The following is an 18,790-nucleotide window of genomic DNA, read 5'->3' as shown; positions in this document are numbered from 1 at the left end:
GTGGGGCAGCTGTAGGGGGACATTACACTGTGGGGCAGCTGTAGGGGGACATTACACTGTGGGGCAGCTGTAGGGGGACATTACATTGTGGGAGAGCTGTAGGGGGACATTACACTGTGGGGCAGCTGTAGGGGAACATTACATTATGGGGCAGCTGTAGGGGGACATTGCACTGTGGGGCAGCTGTAGGGGGACATTACACTGTGGGGCAGTTGTAGGGGGACATTACATTGTGGGAGAGCTGTAGGGGGACATTACACTGTGGGGCAGCTGTAGGGGAACATTACATTATGGGGCAGCTGTAGGGTAACATTGCACTGTGCGGCAGCTGTAGGGTGACATTATATTGTAGGGCAGCTGTAGGGGGACATTACATTGTGGGGCAGTTGTAGGGGGACATTAAACTGTGTGGCAGCTGTAGGGGGACATTACACTGTGGGGCAGTTGTAGGGTGACATTACACTGTGGGGCAGCTGTAGGGGGACATTACACTGTGGGGCAGCTGTAGGGGGACATTACACTGTGGGGCAGCTGTAGGGGGACATTACACTGTGGGGCAGCTGTAGGGGGGCATTACACTGTGGGGCAGCTGTAGGGGGACATTACACTGTGGGGCAGCTGTAGGGGGACATTACACTGTGGGGCAGCTGTAGGGGGGCATTACACTGTGGGGCAGCTGTAGGGGGGCATTACATTGTGGGGCAGCTGTAGGGGGACATTACACTGTGCGGCAGCTGTAGGGGGACATTACATTGTGCGGCAGCTGTAGGGGGACATTACATTGTGGGAGAGCTGTAGGGGGACATTACACTGTGGGGCAGCTGTAGGGAGACATTACACTGTGCGGCAGCTGTAGGGAGACATTACACTGTGCGGCAGCTGTAGGGGGACATTACATTGTGCGGCAGCTGTAGGGGGACATTACATTGTGGGAGAGCTGTAGGGGGACATTACACTGTGGGGCAGCTGTAGGGAGACATTACACTGTGCGGCAGCTGTAGGGAGACATTACACTGTGCGGCAGCTGTAGGGGGACATTACATTGTGCGGCAGCTGTAGGGGGACATTACATTGTGGGAGAGCTGTAGGGGGACATTACACTGTGGGGCAGCTGTAGGGGGACATTACACTGTGGGGCAGCTGTAGGGTGACATTATATTGCAGGGCAGTTATAGGGTGACATTACACTGTGGGGCAGTTATAGGGGGACATTACGCTGTGGGGCAGCTGTAGGGGGACATTACACTGTGCAGCAGCTGTAGTGGGACATTACACTGTGCAGCAGCTGGAGGGTGACATTACACTGAGGGGCAATTGTACGGGGAAATTACATTGTGGGGCAGCTGTAGGGGGACATTACACTGTGCGGCAGCTGTAGGGGGACATTACATTGTGGGGCAGCTGTAGGGGGACATTACACTGTGCGGCAGCTGTAGGGGGACATTACATTGTGGGAGAGCTGTAGGGGGACATTACACTGTGTGGCAGCTGTAGGGAGACATTACACTGTGGGGCAGCTGTAGGGGGACATTACACTGTGGGGCAGCTGTAGGGGGACATTACACTGTGGGGCAGCTGTAGGGGGACATTACATTGTGGGAGAGCTGTAGGGGGACATTACATTGTGGGGTAGCTGTAGGGGGACATTACACTGTGGGGCAGCTGTAGGGTGACATTATATTGTAAGGAAGTTGTAGGGGGACATTACATTGTGGGGCATCTGTAGGGGGACATTACACTGTGGGGCAGCTGTAGGGGGACATTACACTGTGCGCTGTAGGGGGACATTACACTGTAGGGCAGTTGGAGAGGGACATTAAGTTGAGACGCAGCTGGAGGGGGACATTAAATGTGGATGCACAAAGGAGGGGCCTTATACTGTGAAGGCAGCTGAAGAGAAACACTATAATGTGGGGGCATAACATATTAGGGTGACTATCGGGGCATTATACTTTGTTAGGGCATGAAGAGAAATGGATGAGAAATGGGCTGGGATGGGGCTAAATTTGCCATGGCACATATAGCGCTGCACATTCTGTCTCTCTTTCACTCCTCTGCAAGTAGGACGGTATACAATGTGCACTGTAGAACACAATGGTGTCAATAACAATATTACATTCAGGTACTTGCTAACAATTGTATACCAAGCTGAAAATCCATCCCTTGCATCTGAACGGGGCCACGTCTGCAGCAGGTGAATGGCTTTGTGCAAACTCCATTTATATTAATGCGACAATTGCAGAAATTTTTGCAACAAATCTACACGTGGACAAACCATACGACTGCTATATATGCTTATTACCATTGCTAAGAAGCTTTGCCGGACACTACAAAAGCCGATACACAAACTATAGGCACCAGGAAAACTTTAGGGCAGGAAATTCTACATTATACTTTATCACCAACAAAAATAGACCATGATATTAGATATAGCACCTAACGTATACATTTCTAATCTGAGGTCACTCATACATGTACAGTATAGTACCTCAGTATAGGAATTTGTAACAGTATAAATGTAAAATAGATCTAATATATAACACAGGAGACACAGGAGATGGTTTAGAATGATTCAAAATCGGGACACAAATATTTAGATGCACAAAGCCCCAATTTTGTTCAATTGACAGTAATGGGTAGCTATAATGTCATACATAGTCTTAAAGGAGCCCACCCCCCCCCCCCCTATAGGAATACATAAGGAAGGTATACACAGAAGAGGCTTTGTGATTTGGGGTGTCACGTGGGGTGTTTTAATGGTGTTACTTATTACCCCAATACAATTATAGGTGGACGGGAAAAAATCTTGTGAGTTCTTCTATAAGTCCTGTCCAGGAAGTGTTGTCTTGGAACACAGTCTTCATGGCCGTGTGCAGTGTACGGGTCTATAGATACCGAACGAATGTTACATCCGATTTTACCCTGACTTGTACACCTGAATGAAGAGAATGAATCCAAAAAAAATGGCAACTGCTCCATATTTTGTTTTTTTTTTTCTACAACCTGGACACATCAGGAAAAACTACAGATGTGAAACCAGGGCCATAGAAATGAAGGGCTCCACATATTATCCATAACTACAGACCTGTAAATGCAGATACTCTGTATGAAAACAACCTGCAATCTTGTGCATGGGGCCTTAGAAAGGCATTACACAGAAATCCTCTACCCACATATTGACGTGGATATGAAAAAGCAAAATTATTTGTGGAGGTCCCACCTAATATTGCCCTTTTAGTGCCCCCATATATAGTATACTGTTCCATTAGTGTAACTAATGGTTGTCTGGTCAGTGCCACCTTAATACTGCCCTTTTAGTGCCCCCACATATAGTATACTATTCCCTTAGTTCAACTAATGGTCATCTAGTCAGCATCACCTTAATACTGCCCTTTTAGTGCCCTCATATACTGTATACTATTCCCTTAGTACAACTAATGGTCGTCTAGTCAGCGTCACCGTAATACTGTCTCTTAGTGCCCCCATATACTGTATACTGTTACCTTAGTGCAACTAATGGTTGTCTGGTCAGTGTCACCCTAATGCTGCCCTTTTAGTGCCCCCATAAATAGTATACTGTTCCATTAGCACAACCACGCATAGTAAACTGACCCTTCAAACACCCTACCAGGTATACTGTCCCTTTAGTCCACCCACACATAGTATACTGTTCCCTTAGTGCAACGAATGGTTGTCTGGAGAGTGTCACCCTAATACTGCCCTACATGTGTAGTATAATGCTCTCTTAGTCCACCCATGCATAGTAAACTGACCCTTCAAACACCTTACCAAGTATACCACCCGATTAGTCCATCCACACACAGTATACTGACCCCCTTCATCCCCCACACATAATATACTGCCCCCTTAGTCCACCCACACATAGTGTACTGTCCCTTCATGCTCCATATATAGTATACTGCCCCTTTAGTCCATCCACAAATAGTATACTGCCCCCTTCATGCCCCACATATAGTATACTGCCCCTTTAGTCCATCCAGACATAGTATACTGCCCCCTTCATGTCCCACATATAGTATACTGCCCCCTTAGGGGGGGCTGATGGTTGTCTGGTCAGCGTGTGGTCAGCAATTGCTTGGGTTGCTTAGCAGGTAACACCACCTTTGCCCCCATAGCTAGTAAGCAGATGGAAGCTGTATCCACTCCCAATTGTAGTATATACGAAACTGTATACTACAGGCCCCATATGCAGTCATATGTCTGGTGTACACTAGATAGGAAATGTCCAATGAGTGACTATCACTAGTGATTCCTATTACACAGGGATATCATTCCATGCTATAAAGCTGCATTTGCCCCTCAGTGTCTTGATGTATTTATAAGGGTGTAAGTGTAACTTTAGCACCGGTTATGTCTCATACACAATGGCCTTGTAACCTGGGCCCAGCACGTATAAGACAGATTATTATTGCCACTAATAGGAATAATCAGCAGACCTTATGATCTTGCTGCTCTCCTATACGACGTGTAACAGGAAACAAAACGGATACAATGTTGCAATTGCACAATCCAAGCAACATAACACACTGTACACGTCCCAGGCTACATCCAGCTCGTGCTTTACGTTTCGACGCTTATAACACTTAACATGTCTGTTGTTCCAGCCTCCTCCAGCAACCTGAGAAGAGGCGCTGGCATGGCAACACAGCCCAATGCATAACATGAGGCTCGTCATTAAGGAAATGAAATCAAACAATACCTTTTGGAGCCTCCAAGGAAGGTAAAGGTGAAAGTATTGTCCGAGTATCTGAAATCTAAAGGGACGGAATAAGAAAAGAAACGATAAAGTCTTACGTTCCCGACCTCTTCCAGACCCCCTACATGCAGGAAGCCCCATTTCAACAAGTGCACTGGTGCTATGGCAACAGATTTCGGCTGTCGGTGGATGCAACCAAATAGCAATAGATGGATAGATAGCAGGGGAAAGCAATGGGATGGGGGTCTTCGGCTCTTGGTACATGTCAAGGCACCGATATAGAATGTGCACGTCCTTTTATCTATCTATGGGGTGGAATGGCAACGTATGACATGAATGGAGCCAAGGCAGAATTGGGGGCACTGTGGGTAGGATGTTGCCAGGGCTCCATAGGCAATAACTCACCTGAAAACAGGCAGTCCTTCTCCGCCTTGCACTTTTGAATGACAATGTCAATATCCTTCTGAATCCTCTCTTGCCTTGAACACATCCCCATGAAATAAATCCCTGGGAAAGCAGCTTTATTTTCCCCCAGTTCAGTGTATAATAATAATAATCATCAAATAATGGGAATATATAAAGCAGCCGGTGTGTTGGGTCAGCCCAAGCTTCTGCTCCTGGAGGTGGCTGTTGCTGGAGGAGGAGGAAGAGGAGGAAGAGGAGGCTGCTGCTGCTACTGCTGTTCTGCTTCTTCTTCTTCTGCTGCTGCTGCTGCTGTTTTATTGCAATTTCCCCTCCTGACAATAGACTGAGTTGCTGAAATCCTCCCCCGCTTGTCAGTGCAATAAAGAGAGGGAGTGAATAATAACAATAATCAGCTGCTCCCAGTGAGAGGAGAGAGTGAGAGGAGCAGAGACTGGAGGAGAGAGAGAGGTAGAGAGAGAGGGATAGAGAGGAGGGGGAGAGCTGACGCTGAGGCTGCAGTGAGTGCATGGACAGCTGCAGACACTGAGCTCCCCACTACACACAGGCACATTAGCCCTGGGAAGAAGCACAGACACTGCCTCCCACTGAGGCACACCCACAATGTGGTAGGGGGAGACACTGAGATGTGTGTGGGAATATGGAGAGTGCACACTGACTCATAGCAGTCCAAGGGAGGGTAAGGAAGGGATCTCAGGCGGCACCATGGATCATATACTGTGGTGGTGACAACTGCTGGCAGGCTTCATCTAGGCGTCTATACTCTACTGATCCTATAGTGTACTAGCAACTGCTGGCAGGCTTCATCCAGGCTTGTATACACTGCTGGATCTTCTCGGGTCATATGCTTATATATGCTACTGATCATGTGCTTGTATACCCTTCTGAATCTTGTTTGATCATATACTTGTATGCACTAATGGATCTTATCGGATTGTATACCGTGCTATCAGCTGCTGGCAGGCTACATCTAGGCATGTATACACTGCCGGATCTTGTCAGGTCATATGCTCGTATGAACGTTTGTTTACATTACTAGAGCTTTCGGATCCTATACTTGTATACAGTACTGGATCTTGTCGGGTCATATGCTCGTATGAACGTTTGTATACATTACTAGAGCTTTCGGATCCTATACTTGTATACAGTACTGGATCTTGTCGGGTCATATGCTCGTATGAACGTTTGTATACATTACTAGAGCTTTCGGATCCTATACTTGTATACAGTACTGGATCTTGTCGGGTCATATGCTTGTATATGTTACTGATCCTATGCTTGTAGGCACTACTGGAACGTTTCAGATCCTATGCTTGTATACACTATGGAAACTTCTCGGATGCTATACTTGTATACACTAATAAATCTTATCTAGAGATGAGCGAATAGTGAAATATTCGAAAATTTGAAATTCGATTTAAGAAGACCTCAATATTTGTTCGAATATCGAATCCCATGATAGTCTATGGGGAAAAAATGTTCGTTTCAGGGGAAGCCACTATTCGCCTAAGGAGAGTCACCAAGTCCACAATAACACCTCAGCAAATGATGCCAACACCTCTGGAAAGCAACTGGGACAGCAGGGGAAGCATGTCTGGGGGCATCTAACACACCCAAGTCACAGTATTGTTATTATTATTATTATTATTATTATTATTGCTAATGCTGCTATTGCTGCTGCTACTGATTTCGCCAGCCAATGACTGTATACGTTTTTTCGATGCCTACGTTGTCGTAGTTCCTGTCCCACCTCCCCTGCATAGTTATTGGTGTAAAAAAAAGCGCCAGGGAAGGTGGGAGGGGAATCAAATTTTTACTGTGTTTACCACGTGGTATTCATTCGAATACTACTTGCTCATCTCTAATCTTAGCGTATCCTATTCTTGTATACAATACTGGCCCTTGACAGATCCTATACATGAATACACTACAGTACTGGATCTTGTGGGATCCTATGCTTGTATACACCACTGGAGCTTATCGGATCCTATACTTGTATACACTGCTGGACCTTGTCAGATGCCATGTTTGAATACACTACTGAGCCCTGTTGGTTCCTATGCTTGTGTTACAAGCTGGTATCCTGCTGAAGACCATATACTTGTAATGCATGCTGACTCCTATGCCTGAATATATTGTTGGATAATAATAATAATATAATAATAATAATAATATTTATTTATATAGCGCCAACATATTCCGCAGCGCTGTACAATTTGTAGGGTTCAAGTACAGACAGAAAGATACATTACAAAGAAAGTCATTTCACACAATGGGACTGAGGGCCCTGCTCACAAGAGCTTACAATCTATGAGGTAGAGGGGGGGGGGGGGGGTGACACGAGGTAGCAGGGGTGGCATTGCTTATGCAGAGGTCAGACACTTTTGTAATAGAGGTGACTGTCATTACATAAACATAAGACTGTATGAGCCGTCACCAGTCGTGTCCTGTAACATGTGGATGGAGCTTGGACAGATAAAGTTATCCTGAGATGGCATCATATCATGTGGGGAAATGTGGGAGCGGGGACAGAGCAGGGTTAAATTTTTGGGATTCTAATTATAGTACGGAAGGGTTTACGTTAGAAATTGTGATAGGCCTGTCTGAAAAGATGCGTCTTTAGTTTGCGTTTGAAACTGTAGAAATTGGGAGTTAATCTGATTGTCCGGGGTAGAGCATTCCAGAGAAGTGGTGCAGAATATATTATACTTATTTAGCATCCTAGATCATATACTTTTGTAGAAACGTTGGTCCGATACTTCAGTAGTAGAGATGAACGAGTAGTGAAATATTCGATATTCGTTTCGAGTAGCCCCTTAATCTTCGACTATTCAAACGAATATCGAATCCCATTATAGTCTATGGGAAAAAAATGTTTGTTTCAGGGGAAACCACAATTTGACTCAGGAGGGTCACCAAGTCCACTATGACACCCCAGGAAATGATGCCAACACCTCTGGAATGCAACTGGGACAGCAGGGGAAGCATGTCTGGGGGCATCTAACAAGCCCAAGTCACAGTATTACCCCACTATCACAGCCTATCAACTAGACACTTTCCAAACTCAAAAGAACCTCTATGAAAGCGGAAAAATACCTGGAAACCTTCTTTCCTCCACAATAGTATGGACAGAAACACAAATTTAAAGCTAAAGAAACATTACAAAGCACCCCTTTAAATCACATTGCCCACGACAACCACAGGTGGCATAGGTAATGGGAAATCCAACAGCCCTCACCCTTAACTGTCATTGTGTGTGTGTGTGTGTGTGTGTGTGTGTGTGATGTGAGACCTCCAAAAATTACTTTTCTGGCCCTTCACGTGAGCCCTTCCAAATTAAGTTAGAGGCCCTTAAGCTGAGCTACCAGCAGAGATCGAGGCCCTTGAGATGACTTCAGCCTTCTACCTGCAGAGTTTTTGGCCCTTTAATTTAGTTCAGCCTTGCACCAGCAGAGTTTTATTTGTTGGCCCTTGGGGTGAGTAGAGCCTTTAACCGGCAGTGTTTTACTTTTTGACCCTTGACCTCTAAAAAATTAGATTTCAGGCCCTTGGGTGAGCCCTAAAACATTAATGGGGGGGTTAACTCTTTATTTATGGTGAAGGTGGTGGTGTTGGAGGAGGAAGAGGAACTTGTGTGCTGGCACAGGCACATGGAACTGTGTCTCATCGGTACTGTGGACGGGACATGCTGGTTGCAGGTCCACAATATCTGCCATCCACCCTGGTATAGGTTCCTGGTGCTTGGGCCTTGTCAGCACTACACCCTGCACCCCGCTTGATGTTGTGGCACTGCTGGCTGCCCCTCTTCAGTATATAATTGGAGTCGAGCTTCTGCGGCCTGGATCCCCTCGTCCTCGCCCCTTTGTGCTACTGACGAGGGGCACTGCTGGCAGGCACTCTCCAGTACCTGGACTGTGGACTGGATTTCCACGTCCACATGCCCGCCCCCGTCCATGATGCTCCCCAGATGCATCATTGGCAGGTTCACTGTATGTGTACACTGTTCCTGCAGTGTAACTCTGAAAAGAGCTGTTGGTTACAATGTTTTCCAGCCTAGCAGAAGCTACAATCTCTTTCTCACCCTCAGCACAATGTCTTTCCCTATCTCACCAAAACTCATCTGAGACGAATATGGCGGCCACTATTCTTATAAATCTGAGGTCACCTGATTTAGCCAGCCAATGACTTTTTCCTATTTTTATTCAATTGTAAACGAATATGTTGAATACATTCGATGGAATACCCACTCGAATGAACGGTATCTGCTCATCTCTATTCAGTAGCAATCTAGATCAGTGTCTCTCAACCTTCCTAGTGAAGTACTCGATAGAGAGGAAATGTCCCAACTGAATACCCCCAAATAGGGATCTCTTATAAATGACTTACACTGGTTATGTAACAGACCTCACAGTGTCCTCATGTGTTGCATAGTGGAACCAAAAGTGTCCATACTTGTAACATAATGGACCCCACAATGCCCCTACATGTAACACAGTGGCCCCCACATGTAATATACTGGCCCTCATGTGTAACATAATGGCCCCCACATGTAACATAATGGCTTCCACAATTATAATGAGGTGTAGATTGCACTCTAATCTAGGGTCCCAGTCCAAAATCACAATTAGACGGAAAATACTTCACACTTCAGAACAAAATGAATGCAATTTCAGTGTTTTATTAAAATACGTGATCAAATATAGAGTGTTCCCACATGTAACATAATGGCCCCCATGTGTAACATAATGGCCATCACAGTGCTCCCAAATGTAATATAATGATCCCCATGTGTAACATAATGGCCATCACAGTGCTCCCACATGTAACACAATGGTCCCTACTAGAGATGAGCGAGTACTGTTCGGATCAGCCAATCCGAACAGCACGCTCGCATAGAAATGAATGGACGTAGCCGGCACGCGGGGGGTTAAGCGGCCGGCCGCCGTCAAAGCGGAAGTACCAGGTGCATCCATTCATTTCTATGGAGCGTGGTGTTCGGATCGGCTGATCCGAACAGTACTCGCTCATCTCTAGTCCCTACATGTAACATAATGGCCCCTATGTGTAACATAATGGCCCCCACAGTGCTCCCACATGTAATATAATGATCCCCACATGTAATATAATGTCCCCACATGTAACATAATGGCTTCCACAGTGCCCCCACATGTAACACAATGGCCGTCACAATGCCCCCACATGTAATATAATGGCCCCCACACCTGAAGATGTGTCTATTACATGCTGCAGAGCATGCAGGTGCCCCTACAGGCCCCATCCTTACTTTAGAAGTAATGAGCTCTTCCATCAGAAATAATGGAGGCATTCATTGCAGGTACAGACACCCTCACTACTCTCCTCCATGCTTCTGCTATGCTCCGGGTCCTGTTGTGACATCACTTGTGCCTGGAGCTGAATGGTGAGCGATGAATGCAACTCACCACTTGCTCTCGGGGAACCAGTAACTGCAATGAACGTCTCCATCAGTGCTGATGTAAGTGCCATTGCACTTGGCACCTGCGACCTTGTGCACCATCCATCCTGAGCAGGGGGGACCTGCACGCAGCGCAGCCTGTGATATAGACCACTGGTTCTTTGCCATGGCGTGTACCCCTGGGGATTGCGAGGGATACCCCTTGGCATACGGATAATGCAGTTTAAGAACCACTGATCTTGATCATCTAGTATACTTGTGTAGCATGCAAGATTCTATAGTATACTTCTGTATCATCCTACTTCATAAACTTGGTTAGAAACCTGGGTCCTATACTTGAGACTCCAACGCAGATGTGAACCTAGCTTTAAAGAGGACCTGTCAACATGTCTGAAAAACCCACTGGCATACATTATCTGATAGGCGGATGTCAGGAAAGAGTTAAAGTGTTCCTCCGATTATAAAAGAACATTTCATAAATGAATAGCACCTATAAATATAAGAAACTTTGCAATATATCTTATTCAAGAAATCTGTTTGCTTAGACTGCTCTCCTCCTCCTTATCTTCACTCAGGCTGTTTATTTACATTGAGTTGATAGCTATATCCAGTTCACTCACAGAAGTCTATGGAGGGGGGAAGGGGAGGAGGAGACTGATAATTGATTTATTGCCTGATTTTGGGCAGTGGTAGAGTCTGATCTTGAAACAGAGCAGAGTTAAAAGAGCTCTGACTAGGGGCCACACAGTGGCTCAGTGGTTAGCACTGCAGCCTTGCAGCGCTGGAGTCCTGGTGTTCAAATCCCGCCAAGGGCAAAAGAACATCTGCAAGGAGTCTGTATGTTCTTCCCATCTTTGCATGGATTTCCATCCCATATTTCAAAGACATACTGATAGGGAAAAAATGTACATTGTGAGCTCTATTTTGGGCTCACAATCTACATTAAAAAAAAAAAAAAAAGAGCTCCGACTCTGAGATTGTTTGTTTTCCAGCAGCCTCCTCCTCGCCTTTCCATAGACTTTTATCTAACAAGTTACTCTGCCTGATAACACGTCTGGGACATTACCATACAGGTCCGAAGCCTGAGCTAGCAGGAACAGGCTGTTATCCCAGACCACTTGACATCTCGGACATTACAATACAGGCCTGAAGCCTGCTAGGATTAACATCGGATCTCAGAGAGGCCAGTAACACTGTTTATTATGTTCCCTCACCTCCCTTGGGGCTCCGATTATTATACTTAGGAGTCTGAAAAGACCCCCGAGTATAATAACAGCGGTAGTGGGTTCGCGGTCTGGGCCCAGGCCTGCTTACGGCCGACCCCCATTTTCTATAGCAGAAGGGGAAGCATGGGGCGGACATGAGCAGGCCCAGGGAGGTAGTTAAATAGGCCGCAGGTAGCAGCCTATTAAGTATGTTTAGAAAAAAAAATCAAGTTGCCACCCCTCCAATCTGCTGCCTGAGGCCGCTGCCTCAGCTTGCCCCATTAGAGGTGCGACCCTGCTTTTGGGGTCCTTTCAGACCCCAGAGTATAATGATCGTAGACCCAGTGGTGAATACAAACATAAAAAACAATGTTATTGGGGCCACACAGTGGCTCAGTGGTTAGCACTGCAGCCTTGCAGCACTGGAGTCCCAGTGTTCAAATCCCGCCATGGGCAAAAAACCATCTACAAGGAGTTTGTATGTTCTCCCTGTGTTTGCATGGATTTCCATCCCATATTCCAAAAAAAAGACATACTGATAGGGAAAAATGTACATTGTGAGCTCTATGTGGGGCTAATAATCTACATTAAAAAAAAAAATAAAAAACAATGTTGCATACCTCTCCCTGCCTCTGATGTCCTCCCTGCAAAACTCTTCAATGTTGAACCCATAGTCACCTGACCCAGACCGGCATTGCGACGCATAATGACGCTGGCCCGGGCCATGTGACATCCTTGACATCGCCTGAAGCCTGCCGGAGCGCAGGAGAGGTAAGTAACAGTGTTTTTTATGTTCCCTCACCTCCCCTGAGCCTCCAATCATTATACTCGGGGGCCTGAGAAGATGTAGTAATGTTCCAGGCCCTGTGGCGGGGGCTACCGCCGATGCCCCTGATCCTATGCTGTTACTGTAGTTCATGAATCTGTAGGCCGTGCACGTAATGTAGTCATGTTAGCTGCATCGCGTAGTTCTGTTATAGCCGTCTTAGCTGGATCCTATAACTGAATGGCAGCGATCTTAGCCGGCTCCTCGACTTGCACTGCAGCTTGCTGGTTGTCACGCATAACCACCATGTTAACGTGCGTACAATACCGGATGTTTCACATAAAATGCTTGCTGCCGTGCATAAAATAGACAGCGCACAAAGAATATAACGTACAAAGTGGTTACCAGTATGAAACCTATGGAGCAGTAATACTGTAGTATAATGGCGTACATTCGTCGTTCACTTCAGTTGCCATGGTAATGGTGAATGCCAGGAAGAGTCGATTTCTATTTTTGCATGACCCAAATTGACCCCTTGGCAATTGTTCCACCCAGTGTGCGATATGCCAGCGGTTCGCCCTGTAAAATTCTAGTAGAAAATCACAATATTTTGCAGGTAACTTTTTAAAATGAGACACAAGTCTAATAGGGCTAAGTCCGTCCATGTTCACATCTGGATTGGTCATGTACACCGTGAGGGAACCCCAATGGATGCATTATACAGATAGACCCCATGCACACAACTGAGGGAACATTCAATGTGGAGCCAAGTTTGCAGTTGAATGTACATGAAGGACACTTGGAGTGACGTCCCAGTACATTCACGTCTATGGAGGATTCCGATCCACTCTTTTCCAATGACATGGATGATTATCCTGCTCCGTGTCATCACAACGGAATGAATCTGAAGCCTTCATAGACATGGGTGCACGGGATGTCACTCTGAGTGTCCTCCTATCCACACTGTTCCGAAAGCTGGGACCCTTATCGTTCAGGAAAAAAGGGACTGAAAGAACACCGTGGTGTATATACAGCCATGACTCCATCCACTGCTATACGACTGCTGAAGATCACATCTCAAATACGTGAAATGGGACCAATCCCGAACCTTTGCTTGGGAGGTGGGAATCTGGCTCAACAGAACAGCAATTTACACTTGAAAAAGGGCATCAGTAAGCCCGAAACGCGTTGTGTGAATATTGCAAATAGTCTTTATCTCTTCACCCATTGTGGAAGCGCGATTCTTATCTTCCCTACCTCCCGAGCAAAGGTTTGGGATTGGTCCCCTTTCTGTCCATTCGTACACCTCCTGGGTGTCAGGAATCAACAGCACTCCACTCAGAAAGGAACCCTCTGATAAATCGGTTCTGACGCATCCAAAGGTGTGGTCCTCCACAACCCCACCAGGTGAGACTCCTCTATTTTGTACCTCTCCTTATCCTACCAACCGAATTACGCTATGGGGCGCTCGGTGTTCTTTTTTTTTTCTTTTTTGAGCCAATGACGTGAACCGATATGGTGTCACCAGCACTCCATTCATATGGAGCATTCATGGGACCTCCATTCTCACGATCATTGGTAAGAAAAGCCCTTTAAGCTGTGGACCTCTGGAGGACATTTGGTCCTCTGGAGGAGCTCTTGCATGGTTGCACCTTCTGATGTATTTTCGACTATTTGTTACTGCTATAGAGAAGTGATACTTCAACATGCCCTTATATACTTGACACCTAACCAGAGGTGCAGTGGCGTAACTAGGAATGGCGGGGCCCCGTGGCGAACTTTTGACATGGCCCCCCCCCCCCGACCGACACCGACGACGAAGACCTTGACCGACCCCCTACTACACACTCCTGCGCGTTCTATTATGCCCCATAGTGGCCCCTGCACATAGTATTATGCCCAACAGTGGCCCCTACACACAGTATTATGCCCCATAGTGGTCCCTGCACACAGTATTATGTCCCAACAGTATTATGCCCCATAGTGTCCCCTGCACACAGTATTGTCCCCCATAGTGGCCCCTGCACACAGTATTATCCCCCATAGTGGCCCCTGCACACAGTATTATCCCCCATAGTGGCCCCTGCACACAGTATTATCCCCCATAGTGGCCCCTGCACACGGTATTATCCCCCATAGTGGCCCCTGCACACAGTATTATCCCCCATAGTGGCCCCTGCACACAGTATTATGCCCCATAGTGTCCCCTGCACACAGTATTATCCCCCATAGTGGCCCCTGTACACAGTATTATCCCCCATAGTGGCCCCTGCACACAGTATTATCCCCCATAGTGGTCCCTGCACACAGTATTATAATAATAATAAATAAAAAAAATTATTTATATAGCGCCAACATATTCTGCAGCGCTGTACAATTTGTAGGGTTCAAATACAGACAGAAAGATACATTACAAAGAAAGTCATTTCACACAATGGGACTGAGGGCCCTGCTCACAAGAGCTTACAATCTATGAGGTAGAGGGGGTGACACAAGAGGTAGCAGGGGCGATATTGCTTATACAGAGGTCAGACACTTTTGTAATAGAGGTGACTGTCATTGCATAAACATAAGACTTTATGAGCCGTCGACAGTTGTGTCCTTTAACATGTGGATGGAGCTTGGACCTATGGAGTTAGCATGAGATGACATCATATCATGTGGGGAAATGTGGGAGCGGGGACAGAGGAGGGTTAAGGGTTTACGTTAGACATTGTGATAGGCCTGTCTGAACAGATGCGTCTTTAGTTTGCGTTTGAAACTGTAGAAATTGGGAGTTAATCTGATTGTCCGGGGTAGAGCATTCCAGAGAAGTGGTGCAGCTCGGGAGAAGTCTTGTATACGAGCGTGGGAGGTTCTGATAATAGAGGATGTAAGTGTTAGGTCATTGAGTGAGCGGAGAGCACGGGTTGGGCGGTAGACAGAGATGAGGGAGGAAATGTATGGAGGTGTGGCATTATGGAGAGCCTTGTGGATGAGAGTGATAACTTTATATTTTATTCTATAATGAATAGGCAGCCAATGTAGCGACCGGCACAGACCAGAGGCATTGCTGTAGCGTCTAGCCTGATAGATGAGCCTGGCCGCTCATCTATCAGGCTATCTAGGGGCCACTATCCCCCCATAGTGTCCCCTGCACACAGTATTATGCCTCATAGTGGCCCCTGCACACAGTATTATCCCCCATAGTGGCCAATGCACACAGTATTATGCCCCATAGTGTCCCCTGCACACAGTATTATCCCCCATAGTGTCCCCTGCACACAGTATTATGCCCCATAGTGGCCCCTGCACACAGTATTATCCTCCATAGTAGCTCCTGCACAAAGTATTATCCCCCATAGTGGCCCCTGCACACAGTATTATGCCCGATAGTGGCCCCTGCACACAGTATTATCCCCCATAGTGGCCTCTGCACACAGTATTATCCCCCATAGTGACCCCTGCACACAGTATTATCCTCCATAGTAGCTCCTGCACACAGTATTATCCCCCATAGTGGCTCCTGCACACAGTATTATGCCCGATAGTGGCCCCTGCACACAGTATTATCCCCCATAGTGGCCCCTGCACACAGTATTATCCCCATAGTGGCTCCTGCACACAGTATTATGCCCCATAGTGTCCCCTGCACACAGTATTATCCCCCATAGTGGCCCCTGCACACAGTATTATCCCCCATAGTGGCCCCTGCACACAGTATTATGTCCCATAGTGATCCCTGTACACAGTATTATGTCCCATAGTGGCTCCTGCACACAGTATTATGCCCGATAGTGGCCCCTGCACACAGTATTATCCCCCATAGTGGCCTCTGCACACAGTATTATCCCCCATAGTGGCTCCTGCACACAGTATTATCCCCCATAGTGGCCCCTGCACACAGTATTATGTCCCACTGTGGACACCCATAAACTGTCAGAAGGGTAAAGGGCACTCAACTACTGTCTTTGCTGGGGAGAAGATCATAGAGGACACAAACCAGCTGGCTACTTCAGGACTTTAGAAGATGACCATCAATAGGGACTGAACTCTGACTCCGGAGACCCGAAACTGGAGACTGTTTGGAAAACTGGAAGCATATCGACTGAGTTTAAATGGACATTAGTCTATCTTTGTGTGCCTTGTGAATGAGTACTGTGGCAAGTTGTGGAACCTACTAGTTGCCGATTGTTCCTGCTAGAAACCGTACTTCATTGTGAGATTACTGTAACCATACACAGGTTGTCTCATTGCCAGAATTTCTTAGCCATTGTCTCCTCATAAAGGTGCCTTGAAATGTCATAAAGTCTCTGTCTTCTTCTGTCCATCATCTCTGACTGGGAAACTGCTTGTAACACACTCCAGATTTTTTGGGCACATCACATCACCCATAAGGTTAAAGAACTTTATAGCCTACCGACTTAAAAAAAGAGGTCCACATGTATACGCAACCACATGTCCTATTTCTGAACTAAAGTTGGAGTCTAGGTTGAGGTCCAAGAAGTAGGATAGAGGTCCCACTAGATACATCATCATTGGTCCCCAAGGAGCAAAAAAGACATAAATATGAAATTCCTCCTGTTGTGTTTTGACCCTTTTCTTGAATTTTGGTATACTGGTTACGTGAAGTGGACACGCCCTACATAATGACCAGAAAAGTCTACTCTATGAAATACCAAAGGTGCTGCTTGTGCACGCCATTGGTTTTCTTAAAAAGACCTTAAGTAATTATAAACTAGTCATTTATTACCTGATTCCATGCCCATATTGTATAACAAAGACAAGTACACAAGATACCATAACTTCTAACATGGTATAACTTTTCATATAATGCTTCAGGTCTTAAAGAGATTTTTCCATTTTACAATATCCATAAGATGGGAGATAACTTGAAGATTGGTGGTGGGGGGGTCTGATCGCTGGGGCCTCCACCAGTCACCAGGACTGGGGTGTTTTGTTCCCTTTTCCAACCATTTCAACGGGGATACGGGAGATAGATGAGTGGAAGTCTTACTAAATAAAGGAATAAGATCAGTCCTCTCTATGCCAAGCTGATGAGATGCAAATACATCAAAACGGCTGATCTTGGCTGAGAAGACTATATCTGGTATAATCCCAACATCATTGCAAACAAAGGCCTCTGAGAAGATCGGCATGATGTTAAAGGGAGTGCCCTCAATAGGTGTGTTTGACTGAGACTCTGTCTTCCTAATTACATCATGGAAGTTAGACTTGTACATTCTCAGTCAGCGCCCTCTATTGGTGTGCATACTTGAGGCACCGACATCCTAATTACATCATGGAAGTCAGATTTGCATATTCTTCCCATGTAAATAAAGGAAGTCTTACTAAAATAAATGGAGCGGGGGGTGGGGGTGGTTTCCTGTTCAACCAAGACTCCATTCAGACCAAGGAGCAAATCACCCCAGTTCTTGTGATTGGTGGAGACCCCATCGGTCTTGTAGAGAGAGGGGATAAGTTACTAAGATGGATAAACTCCTTTAGGCTAAAATATGTCGGAAGCCATGAATCCTACACTCCTTACTTGTAATGAAAGGTTGGGGTACTAGGGGGCAACACAATCAATATTTCAGTCTTGGTAAACTCCTTTAAGCCCTTCTTCCTCTTCTATAATTTGTGCTTTTGCTGCGCCGTCACCGCCGTGTATCCTTTGGGCATCCATAACATTTCTTTCCTCTTCTTCCACGTCCCTAATACCATTAGCGTTCTATGAAAGAAACTTTTAGAAATTAAATTCTTAATATTAAATCTATTCCTCTTTTTCCCTTCATCCATCAGACCCCAGAGCTGAGAAATGAAGTTGTCAAGCTCCGAGCAGTGAACGTCCACGCCGCTGCCGGACTTTGCCAAATAAACTTTTAATCAATACATAAGAAATGACTTTTTCGTATAAAACACGCCGTTCTGTCTGTTCTTCCGCTCGCTTGTACACAAATAAAAGATACATTATTAACAAAAGTGACGTCTGACAAGATAATCGTTTCTTTATCCGAAATCCAGTGAACTAAGTAGACTTTATCATTTGTGGCACGAGGACCTTCTGTATCAGTGGTGGCCAACCAGATGACTTCTAAAATAGTCTAGGACATTGTGAACATAATACAGTAGCATTATCCTTAAAACTGTGCCATCACATAGGAGTGAGCATAAAATCACATTAAGGCGAAGGCCCCACGTTGTGGAAACACTAGAGATGAGCGAACAGTGTTCTATCGAACACATGTTCGATCGGATATCAGGGT

General features: G+C 46.0%; 1 protein-coding gene across 1 annotated transcript in view; it reads right to left on the bottom strand.

Annotated features, from left to right (window-relative positions):
* Window positions 1–5,628, bottom strand: part of PARP8 (poly(ADP-ribose) polymerase family member 8) — a 216,765-nt gene extending 211,137 nt beyond the window's left edge. Inside the window, exons 1-2 of the mRNA XM_075269267.1 lie at window positions 5,123–5,628; window positions 4,721–4,775 (exon numbers count right to left, since the gene is read on the bottom strand). Coding sequence (XP_075125368.1) covers window positions 4,721–4,775; window positions 5,123–5,213 — 146 coding nt within the window. The 5' untranslated portion in view covers window positions 5,214–5,628. The remainder of the gene's footprint in view (window positions 1–4,720; window positions 4,776–5,122) is intronic.
* Window positions 5,629–18,790: the final 13,162 nt, after the last annotated feature.

Source organism: Leptodactylus fuscus, chromosome 1 (genome assembly GCF_031893055.1).
Source record: "Leptodactylus fuscus isolate aLepFus1 chromosome 1, aLepFus1.hap2, whole genome shotgun sequence".
Classification (NCBI taxonomy): Eukaryota; Metazoa; Chordata; class Amphibia; order Anura; family Leptodactylidae; genus Leptodactylus; species Leptodactylus fuscus.
This window is presented reverse-complemented; position numbering and strand designations above follow the sequence as displayed.